Source organism: Furipterus horrens, unplaced genomic scaffold (assembly GCF_987537825.1).
Source record: "Furipterus horrens unplaced genomic scaffold, mFurHor1.1.pri manual_scaffold_13, whole genome shotgun sequence".
NCBI lineage: Eukaryota > Metazoa > Chordata > Mammalia > Chiroptera > Furipteridae > Furipterus > Furipterus horrens.
Genome location: NW_028327183.1, coordinates 37533818 through 37553703, shown reverse-complemented (window position 1 = coordinate 37553703; position 19886 = coordinate 37533818). Strand labels below are relative to the sequence as shown.

Below are 19886 nucleotides of genomic sequence, written 5' to 3'. Positions count from 1 at the left end.
CATCAGGTTTCCAGTGGGGGTACAGGAATACGTGGGCAGTGTTGCTTGTGTCTCTTCCTGGATGGGGACGAGCTGGGTGATGGTAGTTTCAAGATCTGAGGTTAGAGGAGATTCAGGTACCTAAGGCACAAGTTTGATACAGGAGACGTGTACCCAATATGGGATATTTAGGAGTTTAGCTGCTGTAGGGGCAGTTAGGAGGACTAGATGTGGGCCATACCACTGGGGAGTGAGGTGTAAGGGTTTTAAGATAAACATAGCCTCCTGGCATAATGAGGAATTTTTGATGATCAGTGGATGGGGTGGGTAGGATTGAATTGGCCTGGTTTTGTAGGGTGGATCTCAGGTGTGAGAGGATAGGGAGGTAGTCTCCATAGTCCGACTTGGTTGTAGGGGTGTTGCCTAGAAGTAAGGGTCTGCCATACATAATTTCAAAGGGGCTGAGCATGTGGGGCTTTTTGGAAGCTGAATGTATTTGGAGGAGGGCTAGAGGCAGTAAGTTGGGCCATGGGAGTTGCATTTAGGTGCTAAGTTTGGTTAAGTGGATTTTTAATAGACCATTAGCTCTTTCTACTTTCTCTGATGACTGGGGTCGGTATGGGATGTGAAGTCACCACTTCATGTTTAGTGCCTGAGCTATCTGCTAGGATATTTGTGAAACAAAGGCAGGGCCATTATCTGTCTAAATAGAGAAGGGAAGTCCAAATAGAGGGATAATACAATTAGCAAGGGCTTCGGTTACGTCAGAGGCCTTTCTGTAGCAGTGGGGAAAGCCTCAATCCACCCAGAAAAAGTGTCAATAAAACTAAGAGATATCGGAGGTGCTTTACTGGAGGCACGTGAGTAAAGTTTGTTTGCCAATCCTGACCTGGAAGATGTCCCCGAATTTGGTGTGTGGGGAAAAGCAGTTTTAATTTACCTTGAGAATTGGTTTGTTGGCATATAGGGCAGTTTTGGGATATTTTTTCTAGCTGGGTTAGCATGCCAGTGTGATGTATCATTTGGGATAATAAAGCTTGTAGTGGTCTTGCGCTTATGTAAAATTGGTTATGGAGTTCAATGAGGATATGTTGAGCATGATTATTGGGGAGAATTACTTCATTATGTAAATGAAACCACTCATTTTTGGGGGTTGCCCCAAGCTTAACTAGGGTGTGTCTTTCTTCCTCTGCATAAGGCGGTGCCTCCGTAGGCATTGTAAGGGGGATGGAAGAGGCATGGGCTTGTTTTTTTGCCTCAGTGTCTGCTTTGTGATTTCCCTGAGCTATGAGATCTGTCCTGGCCTGATGTCCCTTGCAGTGGATAACTGCTGCTTTTGTCAGGAGCTGAGCTGCTTGTAAAAGTTTGAGAATGAGATGTCTGTTGATGATGGGAAAGTGTTTTAAGGTGAGGTATCCCCTTTCTTTCCAAATTGATATGTGTGAATGTATGATGCGATAGGCATATTTAGAGTCAGTGTATATATTGATCTGACGATTTTTTGCAAAGGCTAGGGTCCGCATTAGGGCACTGAGTTCTGCCTGTTGGGAAGAGGTACCAGAGGGCAGGTGTCCTGCTCAATGATGGAGGCGAGGGTAGTGATGGCATATTCTGCTCCTTTTGGGCCAACATTGTAGGACTTCCATCTATAAACCAGGATTCCGCCTGTGGTAGAGGGGTGTCTTGTATGTTGGGGAAAGGGTGTAAAAAGGAGAGATGTTGAGTGCATTTGTGGGTATGGATGTGAGAGTGGTGGAGGGGAAGTAATGAGGCAGGATTGAGGGGAAGAGCTGATTTATGTAGGGGGATTTGAGGATTTTGAAGTAGTTGAGCATGTAAGAACTGAATTCAGGATGGGGAGGCTGCAGCGATGGCCTGGTGTGTTAGTAGGCCGGAAATAGCATGAGAGGAGTGGACTGTTACCTGGGCAAAGGTAACTAACTTAAGGGTTTCTTGACTGAGAATTGCTGCCGCTGCTAAGGCACAGTGGCAGGCTGGCCACCCTAGGAAGGGGGAATTGAGTGGTTTGGAAAAATAGGCTATAACCCGTTGGTCTGGTCCATATTGTTGTGCTAACAGCCCGAGAGCAAAGCTATCTTTTGTTTCGGTGTATAGGACGAAAGGTTTATTTGGGTTTGGAAGAGCTAAGGCTGGAGCTTGACTGAGTACTATTTTGAGTGTGGTGAAAGGTTTAAGGAGGGCTCAAGAGTTTTCTAGGGGTTCAGATAAGTCTCCAGCTGTTGCCTGATATAAAGGTTTGGCTAGGGATCCAAAATTAGATATCCAAGTTCTGAAAAAATTGGCGAAGCCTAAAAATGATAGGAGTTCTTATTTAGTATGGGGCAGGGGGAAGGTTGTTAATAGGTCCTGTCTTTCTGGAGTTAGGTATTTATGAGTAGTGAAGAAGGCATCTTTGAGTTCCAGGACAGTAAAGTGGGAGGTTTGAGGTGGGATGCACGACAAGAGAGAATAAGGGTTAGGGACGATTGGGGTTGATAGAGACAGTGGCCTCATTGATTGCACAGAGATCTTGGACAAGACGGTGAGACCCATTGGGTTTTTTTTACTGCTAGGATAGGGGAATTGGCGGGAGAGGCAGCAGGCCAGAGCAGACCTGCTCCCAGCAGGCGGTCTATTATAGGCTTCAGACCATTTAAGGCTGAAGAGGTTAATGGGTATTGAGTTTTGGGGGGGATATGGGAGGCATCTTTTAGGCTTACAGAGACCAGAGCGTGGTGAGAGGCGACAGAAGGATAGTTTGTGTCCCAGACATCGGGATTAACCACTGTTAGCCAGGACGGCAAGGGAGCATCTGGGATTGTGTGAAGGGACTGCCCTAAAATTAGAAGAAGAATGAGAGGGGTGGGATTATCTGATGGGGGTATGGAGTCAAAACAACTAAGAGATATAGATGCATGCAGTTTGGTTAGAATATTGCATCCAAGAAGTGGAGTTGGGCAGTGTGGCAGTACTATAAAGGAGTGGGTGAATGCCTGATGCCCAATGGGACAGTTTAGGGGAGGGGTTCTTAAGGGTTGGGTTGCCTTGCCATCTATTCCTACAACCAATATGGCAGAGGGAGTTAGGAGCCCTGAAAATTCGGGCAGGACAGAATACGTAGCTCCCGTGTCAAGGATAAAGGAGACAAGCTTACCTGCCACCAATATGTTTACCCTGGGTTCTGCAGTCGTGATGGTGAAAGGCGGGGCTCTTGAACCTGGATCCCATCAGGTGGTGGAAAGTCCGAGGAGGTCTGGGACCATGAGGCCAGAGGCCAGATTCACTGCCGGGGTAGGCAGGCTAGTTCCTCGGTTAGAAGCTGATGGACGGTCCACCGTCCAATGACCTGTCTTTTGACAGAGAGGGCAGGGACCCGGAGGAGGTAAGCTGGGGTTTGGACATAGCTTTGCCCAATGTCCCTCCTGACCGCACCGAAAACAGGGACCTGGATGCTGCTTGATGATGGAGGCTTTCCCATTAGGCTTAATTTGTCCTTCTGAGGAGTTTCCCAGGGCATTAGCCAGCAAAAGATATTCCTTGTCCTCCTGCTCCTGTCGTTCTTTTTCCCTGTCCTTTTCTCTTTTTTCCTATTCCTCTTGCTGGTTATTGCACACTCAGAAGGCGACCTGAATAAGTTCACTTTGGGGGGTCTCGGGGCCCGCCTCTAACTTTTGGAGCTTTTTCTAATGTCTGGGGCCAATTGACTAATGAAGTGGGTGTGTAAGAGGTGTCCCTCAGGCAAAGTAGGGTCTAGCTTGGTGTATTTCTGAACGGATTCTGTGAGCCTTGTTAAGAAGGTGGCTGGGTTTTCACTAGGACCTTGGGTGATCTCAAGAATTTTATCATAATTTACAGCTTTAAAGCCTGATTTGCACATTCCAGCAAGGAAATAGGCAAGGAAGTGGAACATTTTGTGAAGGTCAGGGGAATTTATCTGGTAGTTTCAATTAGGGGGTGTTGGGGGGACTGCTACTGACCCAACATGATAGTTAGCATCTGCGGGTCTGTTGGCATGTAACTCCTCGGCATAAGCCATGGCAGCCGCCCGGATACGATATCTTTTTTTCGGGGGTCGTGGTAGAAACAACGATGGTGGTGACATCCTGGTAAGTTAAGCCATAGGTCTGGGCTAAGTATCTGAACTCTTTAATGAAACAAGTGGGGTCCTCGAAAAAAGAACTGAGACACTGCTCAATTTGGGAAAGATCAGCTAAATTAAAGGGGACGTGAACTCGCATGACACCCTCTACCAGCGACCTCGCGGAGGGGATAAAGACCGGAAGGGCAAGGCTGACCAGAGGAGGAGGAGCCCGGGGAAGAGGAAATAGGGATGGGCCCATGGAATCGGGTATGGGGAGGAGAAGGTCTGGGGTCTTGGGGGGCTGGGGACTGTGAAGAGTCAGGGGATCGAGGCTCTGTAGTGGGTGAGGGGACATCAGGCGAAGGGTCGTAGGGAGGTGAGTGATCAGCAGGGTTGAAGGTGTCTGAGGAAGGAGAAGAAGTTAGAGGACATGCAGAGGGTCGAGAGGAAGGCGGCTTTTCCTGGGCAGGGAGAATTTGGTGAGTAGTGAGCTGCTCACAGAGAGAGTGTTTGCTTCAAATGGTTCAGAAAGCCTGAGCATAGGGTATTTCAGACCATTTGCCCAACTGCTGGAGTCTGTGAGAACGCCAACGTCAAGTGTGCTTTTTTCTGGCCACTGATTCTGGTTATCCAGAGGATTTTGGGGCCACGTGACAGTGAACAGAAAGATAAGTCAAAAGGCCTTGACTTCTCTATTTAGTTGGAGAGGTCTGAGATTACAGACTAAGCACCCACGAGGGTTATTTTTGGGTGGAAGGGACTGGCTGATTCCTATGGTGATGGTTATGGTTATTGTGGGTCCAAGAAGGAAGGGGAGAGTGAGGGCGAGTCCAAGCCAATGTTTCTGGCTCCACACTCTTTCAAGATGAGCGTCCCCATTTCGACTAGAGTGTGGAGAGGCCAAAGGCCGAGAGGAGAGGCGCTGATTAATTCCAGGTATCTCATCAGGCCCCAGAGAAAGGGTCTGGATTGGCCCCAGAGAAAGGGTCTGGATTGACCCCAGAAATGGTTCCAACTGAGCGCTCAGATTTATGGCCGGACTGCCCGGAATGGTCTTGGATAGGCCCGGAAACAGAACCACTGGAGAAAACGGAGGCGGAGAACTCACCTATAAACCTGAGGGCCGGTGTTGACTGGGAGTAAGCTGTGGTCAGTGGAGGGGTCGGTGGAAAAAGGAGGCGGAAGGGGTCAGCAAGCCAGAGGGAAAGCTTGAGCCGCTGACTTACGGAGGTCTGAGCGATTCCGGTTCCAAGGATTGGGGCCAACTTGGGCCGAGTCTGACTCTGGAGTCCCTGTTGTGCCGGTGTCCCAATCTCGGATTTTGGCACCAAAATGTAATAATGGTGTCACTCAGAGAACCAAGCAAGATGCAGCAAGCAGAAAAGGAAGTTTATTGAGGGGAGTAGCATGGTGGGAGGGAGCCATGCCGTGAGAGAGTGGCTCCAAGTCCAACCTTCTAAGGGGGAAGTGCTTTTTTTTTTTAAGTGGGAAGAAAAAAGGTATTGTGTGTATCTCGCAGATGGCTGATCATGGCTGAATGTGGTTCGGTTGGTTGGCTCATTCTGCGATCACGGGAAACTCCTGGCTCCTGGCTCCTGGCTCCCGGCTCAAAATATCGCTATCTCCCAAGCAGCTGAAGCGCAGGATGAGGAGGCGGGGGATGGTGGTGCATGGGAACCGAGGCTGTCAGAAAGATATTAGAAATCTTATCCCTGGAACACTATGTTTCCTAGTTGAGCAGAGGAAGCTGATCCAGCAAAAGAAAACAAGCAGGAATCATCAGTGAGCTAGGAGGAAAATCAGAAGTATATGGTATACAAGGGCCTGATAAAAATAATGCTTTAAAGAGGAGGAAATGAATAATTATATAAGTACTGCTAATAAGTAAGACAATAACTGAGAATTGTTTAAATATTGTAATTGGTTGCATGTAAATTACTTGAGACCTTAAAGTAGTGGTTATGGTAGAATGGTAGGGACAAAAATCTGATTGTAGAGATTTTTTAAAAGAAAGGTAGTGGGAGGGAAAACAGGAAAATGAATTAAGAAAATATACAGAGATTGCCTCGCATTGTTAAAGGCCCTCAGATTTAAAGTTTGTTTCTTTTTAGCTTCTTATTTTGAATAATTTAATACTCAAAAGAAGTTACAAAACCTAGTACAGAGAATTCCCGTGTACTCTATACTTAAATTTCCCCAATAATAGCTTACCTTATTACATTATCAAAACCAGGAAATTGATATTGCCATGATAGTAGTAACTAAACCGTAGACCTTATTCAAATTTTACCAATTTTTACACTCATTTTTATTTTATTATTTTAGTGTATGTTATATGAAATTTTATGACATGTATAGGTTAATATATCCACTACCACAATTGGGATACAAAATTGTCAGTGTTTTTTTTTTAAATATTTTATTTATTTATTTTTTAGAGAGAGGGCAAAGGAGAGAGAAAGAGAGGGAGAGAAACATCAATGTGCGAGAGGTACATCTATCTTGCACACCCCCAACTGGAGACCTGACCTGCAACCCAGGAATCGAACTGGCGACCTTTAGGTTCACCAGTAGGCACTCAATCCACTGAGCCACACCAGTCAGGGGAGAACTATCAGTGTTTTAAATACTATTTTTATAAAATATTTTTTAAACAATGTTATTATGTTTAGTGAAATAAAGCCAGATTAATACTTATAGAGTCGGTGCTGTTTCACTTATATGAAAAGAATGCTGTTCCGGCCAAGATGGAGGCTTAGACTGACACGTTCGGTCTCCCTCTACAACTAGAAAGGAATACAACTACCTCAAAACAAACGATAACTAGAAATTCCAGAAAATGAAACTACATGGAAGCCGAACGTATGAAGTTATAAACCAGCGGTGCTCGTCGGATGGGTAGGAGGGGCAAAATCAGGTGGTGCTGTTTGAGGTAGCAGGGGGAGCAATCCTGGCTGCAGTGGAGCCCAGGCAGCTTGCGACCCCAACGCTGGGGAAGGCAGCCCCCCCTCGCCCCCATTGCCTTGGATGGTGAGGCCCTGAGTGTGGGAGAACAGATCCCGATCTCCCAGCGGAGAATAACAGCAGGAATCCATCTTGGACCCCCGCCCCCACTCAAAGCGCCACAGCGCGGCAAAAAAGGTTGTGGATCGCTGCCAGTTGCTGGGTAGTGACAAGTACACAGGACTCTGCCCCCGATAGCCTGCCCAGAAAGCAAAGCAAAACACAAATCTGTCAAAATGAGGCAGACAACTATAGAAATCCCGGTGATGCAGCTCACCAGGCAGCACATGAAGAATCTGACAGATGAACAAATAAGAAACCTTTCAGAGGCTCAATTCAGAGCTATAGTTATTAGGTGGCTTACAGAATTAACAAAAGATTTGGAACAAGAACAGGAAGGATTGAAAGCCACTCATACTGAAACGAACAAAAACACATACGAGAAAAGTGGTGAGGAAATAAAATCCAGAGATCAAATCCACAAACCAGAACATAGGGAAGGAACAGTCAACCAGTGCAGAAAGAGGAAAAAGAAATTAAGGAAAGTGAGGAGAGGATCAGAAACCTCTGGGACTGCTGTAAGAGATTGAACATAGGGATTATAGGATTGCCAGAGGGCGAAGAAGAATAACTAGAAATTGAAAAATTAAGTGAAAATATAATAAATCAGAACTTCCCAAACCTGAAGAAGGAAATAGACTTACAGGTCCAGGAAGCACAGAGAGTTCCAGAAAAACTGGACCCAGGGAGAACCACTCCAAGACACATTATAATCAAATTGTCAAAAATTAAAGATAAAGAGAGAATCTTAAAAGCAGCAAGAGAGAAGAAAAGAATCATGTACAAAGGGGTCCCTATTAGACTATCAGCTGACTTCTCAAGGGAGACCCTGCAGGCAAGAAGGGACTGGCAAGAAATATTCAAAGTAATGAAAATCCAAAACCTACAACCACGAATATTCTGTCCAGTGAAGCTGTCATTCAGAATAGAAGGGCAGAGAAAGTGCTTCCAGGACAAAGTAAAACGGAAGGAGTTCATTAGATCTAAACCACTGTTATATGAGATGTTAAAGGGACTTGTTTAGAAAAAGGAGGATCAAAACTATGAACATTAAAATGAAAACTGCATCACAAGAACCAACAACAGAAGCTAGGGAATCGAAACAAAGGCAAACTAAAATCGGCAACGAGAGTGGAAAAAGAACTATAGGTATGGGGAACATACTGGGGGGAGGTCAGCAGCGGCAGGGAGGGGGAGAGGGAGAGAGATGGCACAGGAATTAAGAAGCATAGTAGGAGGGAATGAAATAGACAGGAAAAGGTTGAAAAGAACTATATGGACAACCTATGGGCATGGACTAAAAGGGGGGGACAACTGGAGGGAGAGGGGCCACCGAGTGGAGGGAAGCAGGGGTAAGGGAAATTGGGACAACTGTAACACTATAATCAATAAAACATTTTTTTTAAATGCTAATGAATAGTGGAAGGAAATATAAAAAATGACAATGAATAAATAACCTAGAATGCAGCTATGGTCAGGAGAGAGGCTAGGCCTATTGGAATTAGTCTTGATTGATATTTTAGGGGGAAGAAAAGGGATTGTCTGTCACAAGCTTCTTCTGGGAATGGTGTGTCTTGTGGAGAGGTAGTGACTGAGTGCAATTATGTTTTAAGACTCGGGCCTTTTTCTGGGCCCTTCCTGAATTATGGCCCTTGAATTCATGGACAATGTTCAGGCCAGGAAGAGCCAGTTTTACCAGTAGCATTCAGAGAACTTGCAGGCTGACTTAAATTTTTAACCACTGATAACCCTACAGGTTTTCTTTTTAGAAACCTGACTGGTACAATGGCCAGAGAAATGAGTGTCTTTCTAGGAGAGATAGTTACAGGTCAGGCACTGATGTAAGAGACTACTACGGGTGATGGTATGAGGCTGGAAAGACTTTTCAGATTGTGACTAATGAAGTTGGAAGGGTGAGTAGTAGGGTGTAGAAAGAGTGGTGGGAATACTGTATCAGGTTGAGGAACATATACATTGAAGACATTGGAGAGAAAATGCTCTGGATAGGAGTAGAAGACCCAATTGGAGGTCAACCTCATACAGGGTCTCAATACCAAATCTAGATTTTTTTTTAAGGCACTTGGATTTTTAAGACCTCTCTCTGACCTGTCGAGATTGAATTAGTGGGTCTCATGTGCAGCAACCTACCTAGCTCGATGTGGAAACCTAAGGTACCAGAGACGGAGGTGACCTGGAGATTAAAAGAAAAACACAGACACAAGACACAAGATTAATGTAAAGCGGGGGTCAGGTGGTCCGTTGTCCTCAGATGGAGAGACAATGACACCGGCCTGAGTCCACCAAGTTTATTTATAATGTTTCATTATATCAGCTGCTGACATTAGCAGTCAGGAGGTAAAACTAACAAGTGAAACTTCTAAGAAACGGAACTGATGAGAAACTCCTGAGAAAGCTGTAGGCGGACTGTTCTCAGATATCTTGCAAGTAGCTCCTGTTCTAATCTAAAAAGGTCAGGATGTTCCCTGCTCCTGCTTTGTTTCCAGCCACCACGGCTCCAGCTTTAGTTATCAAAAGGCTACATGTTGCAGACGTATTCAGTCATGCAAGACCTTGCAAATACCTGATCCCGGCCAACCGAGTTGGCCTTCCCTTTGTAACTTCAGCTTTCACAGTCCCCTACACTCATGAGTGGAAATAGGGAATCTATTAGAAGCTGTTTTGGAGGTCCAGATTATTTGGCCTGTGCTAGAGTGAGACCCTAGAGTAGGGAGAGAAGAGAGATTGAAGATCGATTTAGGGGAATGGTTCTTAAGTATTGAGGAGTGATTATATGGGATAGGAGCAATGGGAGCATATTTTGATTCCAGTCGGTGCTTTTTGCTCAGTTTTACTTTTATACCAGGTTGTTTTTCCAAATATTTAAAATAGCATCATCTTCTGACATTTGATGTCTGGAACTTCCCTTACAACATAAAATGCCATCATTTTAATAGTCGTGATATATGTAAGAACGGTGTCGCTCAGATAACCATGAGGAAGCAGCAAGCAGAGAAAATAAGTTTATTTGAGGGAATTAGCAAGCGGGGAGGAAGCCCTGCCGCAAATGGCCTGACTCCAGGGTCCTAGGGAAGGAGGGGCTGTTTTATAGGGGGAAGAAAAAAGAAACTATTGAATTCAGTCATTATCTCGCAGCGATGAGTCTAGGGCTCATCAAGGGCAAATGGAGCTCGGGTTGATGTACCCCACTATCATGGGAAACTCCCAGGCAGCTGCAGGCAGGCAGGGAGACGGTGGGGATGGCGTGGGAACCAAGGCTGTCAATATAGACCTTGCTTAGGTCCCCTTCTCCCAGGGACAATCTTAACAGCATCCAGGGTGTGGCATTTTCATTAGGTCCCAGATACAGACCTTAATTAGTCACAAAATAATCTTCTCTGCTCACCAGTTGTGCCAGGCTTATTCATCTCTCTAGATTTCCCAGCTGTTGGTCTTTTCTGCATCCTGCTCCGGGCCAGTTCAGTGACCCTGGACCATAACAAGAGCAAAGGGAATAATCCAAGCAGCACAGCGCCTTCATAAAGCTTCAACAACTTAAACTGACCATTTAGGAGAGCAAGCATCTTTCTGTCTCAAACCAGCCTTCTGGAATTTTGAGTAGTTAGGTACCTCTCTGGTTCATGCCATTAGAAAATCATGGGATTGGTATTTACAAGCAGGCATCCTGGCCCTAAAGTTGTATTTTTTTGTCACAATACCATGAAACCTCTCATAAATTATCCTCCATTTCCATTCAGATTTTCTCAGAATTACATAAAATTTTCATTGTTGTGTAAAACTGTTGATGTTCTAGGGTACTGGTACAGGCATAGGTAGCAATGCACTCCAATGGTGCTGGCTGGCTTGTCCATGCCATGTGCATGGGAATGTTACAGAATCAGCCAGTGGTATTCTACAACAGATGTGGGTTCAATTGCCTGCTGCCAAGAGACATGGCTCCCAAGACAAGACTTTGGTGAAAAATGAAAGGGGTTATTTAAAACCTCTACAGTTTTAGACTAATAGCAGATTTCTGCCATTAAGTTCTGCTCCCTTTAAACACCCCAAAATGAATAGCCCTGCCTCCCTCTGCTAAGCCAGATCAGCCACTCAAAAGTACTGTCCTTCAAGAATTGCAGAAATCTGCAGCTTACCATTCCCGGTCATAGCTCAGCTCCAAGCATCTCTCACGAGTCTGTGTGTACCTGTCTGAATTCTTCTTACAGTGTCAGTTTCTGTCATCCAGAGTTGCCTTTTCTCCAGCCATCAGCTCACCAGAGTGTCTTCTGTACTTGGCCAGGTAGGTCCCCTGCAGCACTGCCAGCTCTTTTGCCATGTTCTGTGTGGGATAGACACTGAGAATGTTTCCAAAGCGTGCAGTTTCCAGGAACTCTCCCAGCCTCTGGACCTCGGATTCCTGCGGCTAACCTGGCTAGTTAGGACAAAAAGCCCACAGACTTACAGACCTACAGACCTTGTGGTTCCTGATGTGCTGCAATTAAAGGCTTAGCTCAGAAATTCCTGTGTGAACAAACATCCAGCTCCTTCTATGGTGCATTACTGTCTACCATTTTTGTCAGCTCTGCATTGTCTTTGACCCCCTGTTGGCTGCCATTTTTAGTCAGGGCAAGTTTCCCAGCCACATAAAGGCACACATGCATCTATTAATCCAGGGTGGGTTGTCCAGCTCCCATAGCTCATGCAGGTGCTGTATGAGCTCCACCCCATCCCACTGTACTATGTCACAAGTAGCTCTGCCTCCACGAGTTCACAAGCCAGGTTGTCTTTGTTTACAGTTTGCCCTGGCAGCAGCCTCCTTCCACAGCCCCTCCCTTCAGGAAGGCGTGGCTGCATTAATCTGTCTTTGTTATGCAGTGTGCCTTAATTACAGTGCCTTCTCCTTCAGCACCCTTTCCTGCTCCCCTGTCTTTTTGCTTTGGGGGTTCTCCTGTTTTCCAGGGACCTCTGCTCCAACCTACCCCATTACTGTAAGAGATGGAGGAGAGCATATTGAAGTTGGCAGCTAACATCTCCATCACCTGTTAAATGTCATTAAAAACATGACATGATTACTCTGATTCCCAAGTCACTCTCCTAATTTTATTATCTTTGTTAGGCGCAGTCACTGGAAGGAGAGTCTGAAGACTAGACATAAGGCATAAGCAGTTTATTGAGCAAGCAGGGACTGGGTGAGAGGGAATCTACTCCTGGACTTGCACGAGAGCATGTAGGAGTCCCACACGGCCTCTACTGAGGCGCACTTTTAAGCTAGCAAACCGCAATACTGTGGTTCCAGATACTCTACAGGAGTTCCTGTTTTGCACCTGATTAGGGAACTATAACTGCCACATTTCATTATTCTGGCCATGGGGTCAGCAATTTTTCAAGTGGGTCAGTAATTTTCCACCCTGGCTGCCTTTAGACTGACGATCTTCAGCATGATTTTTTTCTGTTTCCACTGGAATACCCATAGTTACTTTACTTAACATTAATTGAACTATGTGTTGGAGATTGTTTATAGCATGGTAAGTGAAATATTATGCTAATCTGAGTCACTTTGAGAGAAGTTATACCAGTAGATACACTGATGAACAAATATGTGATTCCAGAATTGAGAAAAAGATTATGAAGGCAAAGAACAGAGTATTTGACAAAAATTAAAATAGCAAGAGCAAAGCTGGCCATGCCAAGATCTTAGAACAGAGCACATTCATGGAGATGAAACATTTCCTGATAGGGTCTAAGATAAGCAAGTAATTAGCATGATAAAGAAGTCAAATGGAAGCCAGTATAGTTGGCATGTGATCAGTTGAAGGGAGTACCTTAAAAGGAAGATGAATAGGAAGCAGGGTCCAGATAATGCAATTTTGCAGGTCAAAAAGTTCATGTGTTTTTTTCTTTTTCCTGTAAAATTGCTCGAATAGCACTTAGTTGTCTTTAACTTCATTCAAAACAATTTTATTAGATTGTTTTCTGACAGCTGTCATATCACTGTGCATTTTTTAAAAGTCTTATCAAAATTTGTGAATTTTTGTGTAACCTTTTAATATTGAAGATGGAAGAAAATATGCAAGATTTTCAGCATATTATGCTTTATTATTTCAAAAAGGTAAAAAACGCAACTGAAATACAAAAAGATTTGTGCAGTGTATGGAAGAGGTGCTGATCAAACATGTCAAAAGTGGTTTGCCAAGCTTTGTGCTAGAGATTTCTCACTGGATGATGTTCCAGGGTCAAGTAGGCCAGCTGAAGTTAATAGTGATCAAATTTAGACACTAATTAAGAACAATCAACATTATACAATGTAGGAGATAACCAACATACTCAAAATACCCATATCAGTAAAGTTATTGGTGAAAGTGAAAAATGTGTCTTTTATTTTATGGAAAAAACCATATGGACTTTTTGTCCAACCTAATATTTTATTGTTAAGTGCAGGGAGCGTGCACTATATTTAAACAGTGAGTCCCACTCTTTGAGTTGCCTCAGAATCACACTTGGAGATTTAAAAATACCAATGACCATTTATTCATCAAACAAATAGTTATATACTATGTGCAGGTACAGTGAAAGGCAGATAATACAGAAATAAAGAAGTCACAGTATAATATCTGTTGAGTTTAGAAGTAAATATACTGATGTTTGCAAGATGGGTTGATAGAGGGATAAATATTTGATAAGGCAAGTAGAGCCAAATGTTTATTTTAGAATCTAGGTAGTGGGACTATGGGGATTCATGGTCTAATTCTTTTAATGTTGTTGTTTGATAGTTGTCATAATAATGTTGGGGAAATATATATATACATGATAAATGTGCACTGTAAAAAGAGGAAGTAGAGTGATGAGGGTCCTGTTTTCTAAAGAGTGATCTCAAGTTGGCATTTGATTAGAAGTCAGAATGAAGTATTTGAATGAATTATAGTGATATATTAGGGAAGGTATGTACATGCACATCAGAGAAGGAAAACTCTGACTCCAAAAAACCTCCGCTGCCTTGCGGCATACCTCTTCAGGGGAAAGGCTAAGGGAGTAAACCCCGACAGAAAATCCGGAGCCGGAGTCCCTAAGGCGGTTTGACGTTGTAGTCACCACCGGCAACTCCTGCGGCGCACCTGAAGCCAAGCTGTATTGACTCCGTCTTTCCCTTGGATCCTTCAGCTGCGAAGAGAGGGGGGGTCTGCTGCATGGGCAACAGCAGACCCTCCATATCACCCTGCCCAGGCTCTGTAGCTTCAGCTCCACTGGAGAGGACACTCCAGCGTCATCGCAAGATGTCGATTCAACATGGGAGGAGACAGATACCGTGTCACTCCCGAGTCGGACTGCACAACCATTCTCGGCGGTGCAGATAGACTCTTAAGAAGCTACACCATCGTCTCTCGAGACGGATGGCTGCCGACGACGACGACGACGATGGTGACCCATTTCACTGTGTTGTGGAGATGTAAGTGGTGGAGGGGTCTGAAAGGAAACACTGCTACTTGCCCCACACTTGCCCCTTTTCCAGGCACTTCTCCGCCTTCTCATACTAAACAAGCTACCTCCGTTGAGAGACCAGCAGTTCATCTCTCCACCCTAATCCCCCACTGGTTTTCACAATCAGAAGCAATGTGCTGTATTCCCTGGTACTGGAACCATGAGCTGCGCAGTCTGGTCTGGGGCTGGGATTGCTTCCTAGGTTTAAAATGTATGAATGAGCTTTTCACTATGGCTACAGTCCCTGTGCTGCTGCGGCTGCTGCTGATGCTGCTGATGCTGCTGCTGCTGCCGCTGCTGCCGCCGCCGCCACCAACCTCCAGTGCCAACAGCCAAGCATCATCCCCACAGCCACTGGTGCAGTGATGCACCTCATTCTCTCCATTCAGGCTCTGCCCCTCCTACCTTTCTGGCTGAATATTTCTTCTTTCTTTGTTTGTTGAACTTTTATGTAGTTTGATTTTTCTGGATATTCTGGGTTTTTAACTTTTTAAGTGGTTGTAAATTCCTTCTTAGTTGTGAGGGAGATGCAGTGTTTCTACCTACACCCCATCTTGGCTGGAAGTCTGTCCTACTTCTTTAGATTCTCATTTAGTTGGTCTTAGATGGTTCCTGGACATCATATTTTCACAAGTTCCCCAGCTGATTCTGATTCTCATGAGAGGTTAATAACCACTCCCTCATTTTCTCTATTCTTATTTTCCCCTGCACCCTCCTTATTTTTCAAATTGTAATGCAGTGTTAAGAGCTATTTATTTGCTATTTTTGTTTGTCATTTCTACCTTAGAATTCTTTCACTGCAACATGAAAGAAATACCTCCCATTTTCTTTCTTGTTATCTTACAGATTGGGAGTCCAGAAGAGAAATCAGGAATTTATCTCCAAAAGAGGGCAGTTGTGAAATTAAATCATTGCAACAAGAGATAACAAAAAGACCTATATGCTCTAACCTTGTGTGCTCTAGGGTCAGAAATAATAGTGAACTCAAATGCTTCTTGGTGAAACAACAGGATGGACATTTCAGATCAGCTGTAATAACTTCTGAAGAAAGTTCTGCTTTCATTCAGTGCACAGTTTATAGAATACCTCAGATAATTCATACTGGAATGAAATGTGAATGCAAGGAATGTAAGGAAGTTTTCAGGTACCAATCAGACCACATTCAACACAAAAGCAGTCATAATAAGGAAAAAAACTCTAAATATGGAGAATGTGGGAAAGCCTTTAATAGTAGGTCAGACTTGAATAACCATCAGAGAATTCATGAAAGAAAGAAAAGTAATGAAAATAAGAGACATAACTTTATTCATGACTCTGAAATTACTAAACCTCAAAGCATCAATACTTGTGAGAAAGTTCTTAAATGTAAAGACTGTGGGAAAGCCTTTCCTTCTAGCTCACAGCTTATTAAACATCAAAGGATTCATATTGGTGAGAAACCCTATAAATGTAATGAGTGTGAGAAGGCCTTTCCAACTACTTCACAACTTAATTTACATCAGAGAATTCATACAGATGAGAAATACTATGAATGTAAGGAATGCGGAAAAGCCTTCACTCGTCCCTCACACCTTTTCCGACATCAAAGGATCCATACTGGTGAGAAACCCCATAAATGTAAAGAATGTGGTAAAGCTTTTCGTTATGACACACAACTTAGTCTCCATCAAATAATTCATACTGGTGAAAGACGCTATGAATGTAAGGAATGTGGAAAGGCTTATAGTTGTGCCTCACAACTGAGTCTTCATCAAAGAATTCATACTGGTGAGAAACCTCATAAATGTAAGGAATGTGGGAAAGCTTTTATCTCTGATTCACATCTTATTCGACATCAGAGTGTTCATACTGGGGAGAAGCCATATAAATGTAAGGAATGTGGGAAGTCCTTTCGCCGAGGCTCAGAACTTACTCGACATCAAAGAGCTCACACTGGTGAGAAACCATATAAATGTAGGGAATGTGGAATGGCCTTTACTTGTAGCACAGAACTTATTCGACATCAAAAAATTCACACTGGTGAGAGGCCCCATAAATGTAAGAAATGTGAGAAAGCTTTTATTCGAAGGTCAGAACTTACTCATCATGAGAGAAGACATAATGGTGAAAAACCCTATGAGTGTAAGGAATGTGGCAAGGCCTTTGGTCGTGGCTCAGAACTTAGTCGACACCAGAAAATTCACACTGGTGAGAAACCTTATGAATGTAAGCAGTGTGGGAAGGCCTTTATTCGTGGCTCACACCTTAGTCAACATCAAAAAATTCATACAGGACAGAGGAGTGAATGAAGATGTAGGAAGGTTTAGAATTTAATTGACATCTGAAATTCATGCTAGTAAAACATAAACAAAACCCCTGTGATTATAAGGGATGTAGTAAAGCATTTAAGGATAACTTTTTTTGTACAGTGAATGTAGTCTTAAGTAAGGGCCAGAATGTTAGGGATTTTGAGTGTTTATTTGTGTTTCAGAATTCATTTGATATTAGAGTTCAATTGGTGAAAAAGTTTTTAAAACATGAATGTAAGGAAAGTGGGAAGGCTTAGGATGGCAGCAAATATGTTAGAGATATTAATCATTCAAACATTTGTCAACATCAGGGTCATTAGCCCTGAGGTGAAATTAGAGGATTTATAACATAAATGGCATATATATGGGACACAAATTTGCTTTAGCTAACAAGTTATTCACCTGATAATTCATACTTGAGGAAGGCTATATTAATATTAAGATTGTAGCAAATTAGTTTGTACTTCCCACATCTTGTTCATATTTACAAGTTCATTCTCTAAAATTAACCTGAGCTGAACAAGAGTGGGAAAGGGATTAACCAATATTTAGTCTTTATTTGCCTTCACCACTATAACTTATCGGGCAAATTACTTAAGTATGTCTAAATTTTCTCATGTGTAAGTTAATATTTGCACCATATTTATTAGTAGCATTGTGAAAATTAAAGAATTATCTTTTAGAAAAGTGTCTGCAAAGTATTGAAAGTATTGTTAGATAAGAAATGCTTTCGTTATTCCTTTTTTATCTTCATAGTTGTGCATTATTAGAGATTATACGAGAGGAGGGCATTTTAGTTTCAGTGACTACATGAACATCTTCATTGAAGGTTAAGTAATTCCTACTGGGGGAAAATTAAAAACTGAAACTTTCATTCATAGCTTGCCTTTTTGTCCCATCAGGAGATTCATAATGTAAAGAACCCCAATAGGATGGGTATCACTGAAGTCAGCAGAAAGATGTATTAAAACCTTTCAAAATAAAAATGACATAGGGCACACACTCTGACTTCTGTTCTGAAGAATTAGAAAATAACAACACCTTAGCCAAAATCCATTTTTTTCTATAAGGAAGTTTAAAAGATATCTGTATAAATGATTTTTACATTAAAAAGGAAATTAAGGCAAATTATAATTAGTAATGAGTGACAAAGAGAAGACTACATGTGGAAATTTGTAGGATACAGCAAAGTTATACTCTGAGGAAAATTAACTTTCATTAAGTGTAGAAAACAGGAAAAATTAAGACTAGGATTTATTCTCACTTCACTGTAATTGGCATTCATGGTATCCCAGTAAACATTGTTGAATCAAAGGAATGAGAGAGAGAATGAATAAGCATTTAACTCTAGTATGTTGAAAAGTTCTAACAATATTGGTGCAGAGCCACAAATAAAAGTTAGAAAAAACCTTGAAAATGTTTTAAATGAAAAACATTATACCTCCCCCAAAACAAGAATGACAGAGCATATGCAACTACACAAATGGAGGAGATTTAAAGAAATAAGGAAGAATTATTGTGGCAGACACGTCGTGTTTGCCTATGTATTGGCATTAACTATTATCTCTTCACCAGGATCACCTGCCACATACTTAAGTCTAAATGCCAGGTGCTTACTAACCTAGCTTGCTTTGAATCTGGGTGTATGTATTATAGTCTTAACCATAGAAGAAAGGAGCGAAAGTCTGCAAGTGAGTTTCAGTTAAATTTTCTTTTCTAAAAAATAAGAAATGATCCTCATATAGGAAGCATGTCTATATGTCTGTGTGATACCTAGAATTGTGGCCATTTTGCAACCAGAGAGGTGAGAGGCTGAGAGTGAAATGGGATATATTGGAATTACCTGTGTATTTGACATTGTTGAGCTGATGCAATAATTCAGAACTGCCCTGTTCCTGGACTTATATGAAATAAGAAACTGTGCATATCTGTTATAAGCTTGTACTCAATTTTTTAATAATATACCTGAGTCCTGGGGAAAATATTTTTATAAATATATACACATACATATTTACCATACTTTAGTAAGATGAGAAAATGTTTATATTCATCTCCTTGTATGTAACTGAAACTGGAGGAAAGCATTATTTTCTTAAACATATACATGCATACCTCAGACATATTATGGGTTTGGTTTCAGAACACCACAATATAGTGAGTTTGGAATTAAAGTGAATCATAATCTTTTTGCTTTTGGAGAGTCTTGCCTTCAGTTTGTAAAAAGTGCAACATCTGTGACATGCAACAAAGGCAAAGTGCAGTATGCCTATGTGTATATACATACTCAACTGCTATTTAATAATATGTAGGAAATGTGTTTATAAAATATGTTTATAGTCAGCATTTTACAGTGTGTCTTTATATTCATCTTTTTACAGTTATCTGAAATTCTAGAAAAATGTTATTTTCCTGAATAAAGTAGGAACCAAGAAAATTCAATAAAGGACTATGCCATGTCATTCCTCTACTACCAGAGTATCTTACAGATAAAATCTTCTCTACGTCTTCAGTACACAAAGAGTCACAGTTATGAGGCTAGCATAACCCTTTGACTAAATTTGGATAAGGACTGCATCCAAATCCAAATCAGCTATAAAAAATAATCCATAATACTCATGGTATTTGAATATTTGAATTAAAATACCAAGTCAAATCTAGCAGACTATTGGACACTTTTTTATACAGAATAAAATGACCTAATTGTTAAAAAATGTAATGTGTATATATAATTTACATATTTAAAACTAGGTACTAAACTTGCTACTCAAAGAGTAAACAAACTATTACAGCGTTAGCATATTCAACGGCTGTGAAATCACTTAAACATACCTCATGATAATTAGACAGTTTTAACATTTGGATTAATCATCCAGTGGGTTGACTTTTGCACCATACCCTAGAAATAATAGATATGTTAAATGAGTAATGTAAGCATATGTTATGTGGTAAGTTGAATCAGTCATAGCTAAATATCAGACAACCCATTAGTAAACAATTTATAA

At 42.2% G+C, this 19886-nt stretch overlaps 1 protein-coding gene across 5 annotated transcripts in view; it reads left to right on the top strand.

The window, feature by feature from the left end:
• The window catches only part of LOC149994575 (uncharacterized), a 61716-nt gene extending 42167 nt beyond the window's left edge, over nucleotides 1–19549 (top strand). For 4 of the 5 annotated variants that reach the window (XM_090260666.1, XM_090260670.1, XM_090260668.1 and 1 more), the window contains exon 5: nucleotides 15443–19549. In XM_090260666.1, the coding sequence (XP_090116792.1) occupies nucleotides 15443–16884 (1442 nt within the window). In that variant the 3' untranslated portion in view covers nucleotides 16885–19549. Of the gene's footprint in view, nucleotides 1–11346; nucleotides 11421–15442 lie in introns of all 5 variants that reach the window. The other variant, XM_090260671.1, reaches the window with a different exon arrangement.
• The last annotated feature ends 337 nt before the right edge of the window (nucleotides 19550–19886 follow it).